Source organism: Ochlerotatus camptorhynchus, unplaced genomic scaffold (genome assembly GCF_037179485.1).
Source record: "Ochlerotatus camptorhynchus isolate MF236.1 unplaced genomic scaffold, CSIRO-AGI_Acam_v1.1 ptg000307l, whole genome shotgun sequence".
In the NCBI taxonomy this organism is placed as follows: domain Eukaryota; kingdom Metazoa; phylum Arthropoda; class Insecta; order Diptera; family Culicidae; genus Ochlerotatus; species Ochlerotatus camptorhynchus.
Window position 1 is genome coordinate 1,445,238 of NW_027040795.1, and position 8,949 is coordinate 1,454,186.

The 8,949-nt window shown below is 36.1% G+C and overlaps 1 protein-coding gene across 1 annotated transcript in view; it reads left to right on the forward strand.

Moving 5' to 3' along the window:
* pio (piopio) overlaps positions 1 to 7,095 on the forward strand; it is a 187,365-nt gene extending 180,270 nt beyond the window's left edge. Inside the window, exons 6-8 of the mRNA XM_065229086.1 lie at positions 6,016 to 6,603; positions 6,661 to 6,813; positions 6,879 to 7,095. Of these exons, the coding sequence (XP_065085158.1) occupies positions 6,016 to 6,603; positions 6,661 to 6,813; positions 6,879 to 7,076 (939 nt within the window). The 3' untranslated portion in view covers positions 7,077 to 7,095. The remainder of the gene's footprint in view (positions 1 to 6,015; positions 6,604 to 6,660; positions 6,814 to 6,878) is intronic.
* Positions 7,096 to 8,949: the final 1,854 nt, after the last annotated feature.

An 8,949-nucleotide genomic window follows, 5' to 3' on the forward strand; every position in this document is an offset into this window, starting at 1 on the left:
CGTTACAATTTTTGAAAAAGTTTTGCCTTGACCGCGGTCATGGAAGTGTAACAAAGTGTAACAATGTGAGTTTTTTTTTTCGTTTTTCGAACAACGCTGAACTTCGCAAAAAATTGCTAGAGTTTTGCGGAGTACCGTCGGATTTTCCCTGGAGGATTCAATGCGTTTGTGCAGTGTATATCACAGTGGTAATTATTTAAAGATATCTAGTTAAAATTTGATGCTTCTTTCAGTACCATTTCGAGCACATGCAATTGTATTTTGCTAAAGAATTTAGATATATTTCAGAAAAAAAAACAGCGTACAGTATTATTTATATAAGCCAAACTGAAAAATCATTAAAAAAATATCCATTCACAATTTATTATATAATTGTTAATTATGCTTGAAACTCTCTTATGTTAACAGACGCGTTTTACTGCTATATTTTGTTTTTTTTATAAACGTTTCGTTTGAATTTATTTCACCCCGATTACAATACTTTTCAACTTAATAAGAAATCTTTCAAATATTTTATTATCAGAATGCTCGTCATCAGAGTTCTCGCTGCTCGATTGGCTCAAAATGTCCACTTCCACGAATCTCTATATATAGTAGACGTATTCATTTTAACAGAAATGTTCGGGATGCACCGAGTCAACCGTAATTACTGTTCGTCGTGTTAATTTGAACTTCTGTGCAAATTTTCAGCAAAATCGGTGATGATTTAGAGGTGTTTTAACTTAATTTTATGCTTTTAAGGTAATTTACGGCTTATAATAGTTGTACCTCGAGTCTGAAACAACGATAACTTTAAGAACTGTCATAGCAAAGTTTGTGGCCAACGGTTTACTATTCAAAGTGATTTTATTGAAGTTTGACTTAGTTTCATGCTCGAAGATATCTTAAAATGTGAAAAATTTTAAAATATTTGTTCTACGAACTTCCCAACTAACATTTTCAGCTTTGTAAGCCAACTTTTCCAGCGTTGTGCTGTAAAGTAGCTGAAAAGAAGCTGCACATACAGCTACAAGCAAAAGCTAGCAATAAAGTTTTGGAGAGCATTTACTCAACTTTCTCACAACCATTATTCAATAACATCAGCCAATAAACGCTAATGTCACTTCCATATACACACTAATCAACTTTCAACTTGTAGCTGCAAAACAAAGCTAACAAAGTGAATATATTACTCATTTGATGGCTTCTACACAACCAACCACTCTTGCTGAATAACATAAACATCAAAAGTAATTTTTCAACAACTAAACAACCTGTACTCAGCTTAGCAACTTCAGAAGCATTTTCACAGTCAACTAGGTTTATTTTTGGATGTGTGCAGTTTTACAGCTTTAACTCTGCTCTTTTATAATTAGTCGAGAAAAGTGATTCATGTGCAGTATTATAAAGCCTCTACTCAGCGATTTTGCTGTAGAAGGGAATGTTGATTTGTTTACATAAGTTCAAAGTGTTGGCGTAGCACAGTTGGTAGTGTCAAGGTTTGCCAATGAAGTCGTCTCGAGTTCGATTCCAGGTTCCGGTGCAGGGTAAATAATTTGGTGATGATTTGTAACTAATTTCGATTAATTTGATTCTCACAGCAAAATAAACTCAATAAATTCCTTCATAAAAAAGCGTAAACAGTATTTAACCCGGCTTCAAGAGAAAGCTGTGTAGTTATTATTGGATAAACCGGGAAAAGGTTGAATAAGCGCGTTTCCAGTTCACACACAACTAAACAGCAGGATAAAAGCTGTATAGAAGCGTTAATGGATATGCAATAAGAGCTTCTCCCGACCGTTCCAACAGCCATAAGTAGCTGACTAAGTTCGCCAGATTTGCTTGAATAGAGGTTGAGTAAAGGTTTCCTCATATCGTATAACGTTTGAATACAGCTTGAGGCTGTATAAATGAAATGAGTAAAGCGTTTACATTGTGAAAATTGTTAGTTGGGTTTCCAACCATATGATATAAAAAATGTGTAGTCTACGGCATAATGATTCTTATACTGTTCTAGAATTTTTTTCAAACATAGTTTTCGTGTAGATTCCATAGATTGAGAGATAAAAATCATAAAAGAGGCCGTTATAGCTGAAATTCACAAGACAACAGAGCCAATAAAACTTTCAATTAGATTGACAGAACATACATTGCTTTTCAATGACGACCGATGACTGTTTCATTGATAGATGATTTTTTTTTAGAAATATGAATCCTCAGTAGACGTGTTTTTTTTATCAAAGGCAAGTGTCACGCGAGCTATTGTAGCAATTTAAAAAATAACGAACATTTTGGATGGCTCGAGTGACACTTGCCTTTGATAAAAAAAAAACACGTCTACTGAGGATTCATATTTCTAAACATATCATCTATCAATGAAACAGTCATTGGTCGTCATTGAAAAGCAATGCAACCAGTGTTGGCAAAATCAGAAATCAATTGATATTTTTCCGCTCTAATGCGCTCGCAATATCACGCGTGATATTGGAACAAAATATCATGCTTGATATTGATTTTACAGCTCCTTTGATATTGCGAGACTATTCACAACGGGCAAAAATCAAGCTGAGAGTTGACTCGACACAAAAATGATTTCGTTACACATCGTTTTCTTAGAAAGAGAAAGTATAGTTTGCTATCTCTTTTTACTCTTCACCGATGGCAGACTCGAAGTGACTGCTGCCAGCCGTTATGGAAGTTTCGGTTGCATTCGGGTGTAATGCAAAAATCATTAAACTCAATCTCACCACAGTTTGTTGAAATTTGCAGCTGGTGAGTTTTGTTCGCTTGATATTCCGAGCTGCGATATCACAGCTTGCAAAATCAACAGCAGTTGTTTGTTTGTTGATTTTTGTCTACAAAAATCAAGCGTGATCTTGGGCGTTTGTGAAATTTGATTTTTTGATATTTTCCCAACACTGAATACTATGCTATGAATACTACAACTATGGTCTGTCAATATAATTAAAACTTTTATTGGCTCTGTTGTCTTATGAATTTTAGCTATGATTTTTACCTCTCAATTTCTGGAATCTACACGAAAACTATGTTTGAATGAAACTTCTAGAACAGTATAATGCCGTAGACTACAAATTTTTATATCAGATGGGTCGAAAGTTCGTAGATCAAATACTTTAAAATTCTTCACTTTTTAAGATATCTTCGAGCATGAAACTAAGTCAAACTTCAATAAAATCACTTTGAATAGTCAACCTTTGGTCACAAAGTTGGTTGATAACACATTAAACTTTGCTATTTCTGTTAAAATAAAGAGGTCTAATACACATTTATATATTTGATTTAAATGAACAAAACTCGTATACGTATTATTATTCAATTAATGATTCACAGTTTTGCTTAAACTCGGTCATTTTGGATCTTTGCTTTTCTTGGAAAAACACACAAAATTTTGTTTTGTTCTGTGAATTCAAGTAAAAATAAAAAAAAGCTAAATATCTCAAAATGTTCTTGCCTGATTTTTTTTCAAAAAATATAAAAACATAAAAATACAAATAGGTATGTGCAATATATAAACTAATGAACAATTAAAAATAAGGTAAAATTGTAGAACAAGAACTTATGGTCCATCTTTTTAACATTCTTTTAAAAAAAAAATTCATGTAATTTATGCTCAAAAAAATGTTTGAGACATATTAAATAATTTTCTGAGAAAAAATTCTAAAAAACCGTACTAAAAATAGTTCAAAAATTTTAAGAAAAGTTTCTACGTTTTTTTTTTTCAGTTATTAAGTGTTCAAGGTTTTAAACATTCCATAAGTTTGCATTTTCCGTAAGCTTTTTGTGTGATATTTCATTTAAATCGTGCAGAAATATTTTGAGATGTACGGGTTTATACGTGTATTTTTTTTTAATTAAAATAAATAAATAAAACATGTTTTGTTTATTTTTCTCAGCAATAAAATCTTATTTTTTTAAATCATTATAATTTCCAACAAATAATTTTAATTACATTTCATTTGATATTTTGATCTTTAAAATCGACCCAGTGGTTCAAAAGTTATAAATTTAAAAAAGAAGCCATTTTTGAAAAAAAAAAGCTTTTTTGGACCACCCGAACAAATTTTTTGGACACCCTAATGACCCTAAATACTCAGTACGGAAAACAAGATCAACGGAAAACAAATCAAGGAAAAAAATATTTAGATTGTGAACTCTTATGTGATTGTATGCATCGGTTTTGGCCTAAGACAGTTTCTGATCACTTCCTCTGATGTACCTGATTTACCAATTATCCGGCTGTGTCCAATGTGGTCCTGGGTACTCAATGTATCTTCCAATTGCCAATGGTTCTATAAAACAGACGCTCATGTTATTTGAGTTGTCCCATTATGGATTCTGGCTTATGTCAGGCTATGGTAACTTATCATTTATCTGAAAACTTAAGAAATGTATACCTCTGTGTCAAGTGCAAGAATATAGATAAGTTTATAGGGAAATTTATTTATATCGAAAGAAAATTTGATTGTTGATAGTTGTTGCAAAATTGGAAGATAATGTTGCTTGGAGAGCTAAGTAGAGTTCCTAGAGATTTCATAGGATAAATCTGTGGAGAATTTTATTATTATTCAAAGAAGAGCTCCAAGGCTATTTTGTGGAGAATTTTCAGAAGGGTATGCTACTTAAGTGATTTGTGAGAAATACTCGAAGAAAGTATTTCCCAAAAAACAATTCAGTTAGTTTACTGTTAAATAAGCCTGTTTTAGCTGCATAATTCTTACCAGTATGAGCTATTCTGAAGCTAAAACTGTGCTAAAAATAATCGAGTTCCGTGCTTAATGATTAGGAATTGGATGATTTTTTTCTGATGAGAAGCGCTAAAAAACAGTGACGCCGGTGGTGTAGGGGTAAGCGTAATTACCTCTCACCCCAAAAGGCCTGGGCTCAATCACAGTTGGCGCCGCCGGGATTTTCTGAGGCACAAAATCTCTGATCACGTCTACTAGTAGTATAGCCGTTGGTCCTCGTTCCATGAGTTGATATGTAGGGTCCAGGTGTGGGAGCTGCCTCCCTGGCGTCGGTACCAAAAACAAATCGAAGAAAAAGAAAAAAGTGCTATAAAGAAAATTTTAAGGCCATATTACAGAAAATCTTAAACATATTCTTTAGTAGCTGAAATAGATAGGGAAAATGGCTCTAATGGTGGCCTATGGATATAAATTTGGAATCATCGATAAAAATCTCCTGTTCTTATTTTTTTTTTCTAATCATTGCAAATTATTATGTTTGGTTGCTGCCAACATTAGGGACATTAACACCCTACCATGAGATATTTCTGTAAGTAATATAATATAAATAGAAAGATGAAAGGTTGGTTTCTAAGCAATCGAATAAAACAGCTTTTACCTAGGGTAAAACTTTAACAGACGTACAGCAAAACAATAGGTTACTAAAACAAATAAACTTTTTTTTTTTTTTAATTCTTACCTCAGATTTCTACTTTCACATCAAAATCATATGCTTCAATGTGACTGTATGATAATGTGACAATGTGACTTGAAGACTTGATCGATAGCAAGGCACAAATTACGAATGGAATTTGTTAAGAAGGCACTTCACGCATGTACAGTTTCTCGAGTTTCCCAAATTATATGTCAAGCATTCTGTTGCCAACCAACTAACTTTGTGTAACGGTATTAAGTGGCCCTTACCGTCCGGCGTTCCGAATAAATTTTATTCTATTTTGTTAATTCATCAATCACTCTTAAACGGTTTCTCCAATTCCTGGCTCTCAAGTGGTTTCTTCCCACTTCTGATGGGCTGGTCCAGTTCGCCTACATTGGTGATGACTTGCTCGCGATGATCATCATCACATTCAAACGATGTGATTCTTCACTTATTAAAGCACATTTTGCACGGCAGGTTCGATCTGGTAGCTCGGCAAAAAATTGCTTACGTCATCGATCTAATTTAAATATTGTTTCGCTCCGTTCATGCAAATTACGTGCAAATTTGCTCTCTGTCCTAGGTCAATAGGCAATTAGATAACATAGTTTTTCTTCTTCAACTTAATTTCAGGATGATGGTGGAATCGAGTTCTTCAACACGATCGTTCTACAGCCACATCTGAAGCTCGTTACGGACCTGGGCCGTGGCTATCACGTTCGATGCAGCTACAAGAGCCGTGAGGCAGCGATGAAGCCTTTGAAGCCACGTGACGACAGCCGACCGCTGGCATTGACCAGTGCCGAGGGTACCGACCGACGGGAGTACGGTAGGTCGATGGACAAGGATCATGCGGTTCAGGAGGAAGAGGTTAAGCCAATGCCCGCATGTCATATGAAGATTTTCACAGGGGAGAAACTGGCGGAGAATGTAAAGATCGGAGATCCACTCACTTTGGTTATCAACATTGATAAGCAAAATCTGTATGGTTTGCACGTAACCGATTGTTTGGTTCGCGATGGTCTCGGCTGGGGTGAACAAAGACTGATCAGCGACGAGGGATGCCCGTTGGACAATGAGATCTTGGGCCCGTTTGAATATACGGAAGATCAAACCAAGGCCACGGTGACGTTCCCGGCACACAAGTTCCCGTACACCAACTCTGTATACTATCAATGCAACGTGAAACTGTGTGCTTTGGGAGATCCTGACTGTCATAAGGTATGAATCATCAACTTGCTGAATGGGACACAATACTTATAACACATGTTTTTACAGATCCCGACCTGTACCGGTAGAAGCAACAGGCGACCGAAGCGGCAAGCGGACGATGAAGGACTGCCGGCAACTATAGAAGTCTTCTCCGGATTGTACGTAAACGAGAATGCTGAAGTACTCAACGACGATGCCGATTCAGTGTTCAAGGAGAAGGTAACCTTCATTTTCAGCACCCGAACTTGAGAGTTTTACAGCCAACATTTCCCTTCCCATTTTAGACGCCGGACGACGCCATCTGCGTATCCCAGAGAAGCTTCGCTGTTGCCATAGCCATTGCCGGTCTCTGTCTGATGTTGGCCGTCGTTCTCGCGGTGATGTGCATCGTGGCCAGACGAAGCGGCAAGACCATCTCCAACTCGGGAAGCTCGATCTACAGCGGCCCCTATACCAACACTGCCTTCTCGCATAGCAGCTAAAACGAGACGAAGCAAACAATAGCGGCGTGCGTGTGTGTGTTCGTGAACTTAAAACAAACCGAGTGTGATAGGATATGTTATTAGAGTGGTAATCTCGAGTACTAGAACGTGTGACTACTGTGATTCTTCCTTTTTAACTGAAAACTAACAAAACAACGATCTATTTTGTGTGACGAAACAATTCGTCCAAGGGAACATGCGCAAATTTCATAGGGTAAACGTGCCAACTAGTGGAAATAGGTACTTTTAATACTAGAAAGCCTCACTTTATTGGTATAGAAAACTACAAGACATCTACGAGAGTATTATATCCCAAGTTTGGAGTGAAACTTAAACAAGTTTTCTAAAACTTAGCTACTTAAACCCGCTTTCAGATATTACCGGACAATGAATTATTTAAAAAGTTCCTTACCTACAGATTGTCCACTAATATCGCAGAGGACGACCTCCTAGGTCGACACACAAGGCTCCCTCGAAGCATGGTTTGGAGAAATCTAATCACCATTGTATTTCTCCATTACATGTCCCTCGATGGAACCGAGTACCTCTGTCTATTAGAGTTTAACTATTTTCAATCCAATTCAAATGAAAGAAACCTTCCGTCCAATTGTTAAACATTTGCACAAGAACTGTTCAAACTAAGTCAGGTGATGGGTACTTCTCCTTCGGTCTTTCCTATGGTCTATCAATTTCTCCTTCTAACGTAAGTCGATTTGAATGAAGCATGTATTTTAATTTTTATTTAAGCAACGAAAACAACACATTAAGGATGAATCGTTTATAAGTTATGAACTTTGATGCGATTGAACATTGTCAACACTAGCAGCATAGTAGTCAAGCACTGAACTTCAAGCATAAAAACAATACTTGTAATTGCTAAAACTAAATCTTCAAATGCAGAGCAATGTTTTCTTGTATCTCAGTTCGAGACGTAAAGCAGGAAAAAGTTAAACTAAAAGCTAGAAACTTAAGCGAAAACGTTACAACGATACGAAAGGAAACGAAAATCTTATTCTAACATCCGCACAAATGTAATTGAAATTTATTGGAACCTGTGTATGTGTAAACAAATGCGAAAGCAAACGAATTTAATAAAAATGTTAGAAAATGGAGCTGCTGGTAATTATTTCGAATATCACAGGGATCGGGTTGTCACGTGTGAGTGATATAGTGAGTTGTGGTCAATGTCACCGATTTCAACTTTGCCAAAATATTTATTTTGATATTATACGAAAACGCCTTTTTGGATTTTGCTCTAAAGTGACTCTCTCATTTTCTTTTCGTAACACCTTGGATAGCATTTCATATGACTACTGGAAGGCTGACTTCGATGGAATGACTGCATTTTTCGAGACCATAAATTGGAATGAAGAACTGCGTGATCGTGACGTGATCGACTATTTTTTGCGAATATTGTTGTTTATGTAATCTATCAGTTCGTACCAACTCACCCTCCATGGTCCAACCCTCGTTTGAAACATCTAAACGGGCTGTTTTGAAAAAGCTTTGCAAACTGCGAACTAACGTGTAGAGGAAAAAATACATCCGCATTAACTAGCAAAATAAGCAACTCTACCTTCATAACCAGCGTCAACTTCAAAATAAGCTCAAAACTAATCTTAAAAGCAGTGTTCACTAGGCTGTCAACAGAAGCAGGCCACTCTCGATGTGTGTCACGCGTTCATCTGTTTACTCAGCAGCAACCATTATGTGGTCCTCCTATTTCAATCTGAAAAATGCATTAGGTCCTAAATAACATAGATCGATTCTCTTCATAGATTTTCTCTTTCGTTAATAACTTGGGTACAGAACCGTTTCTTGTCGTGTTATGTATATTAGAAGGTAGATAATTGCTTCTTCCATCGATCTGTGT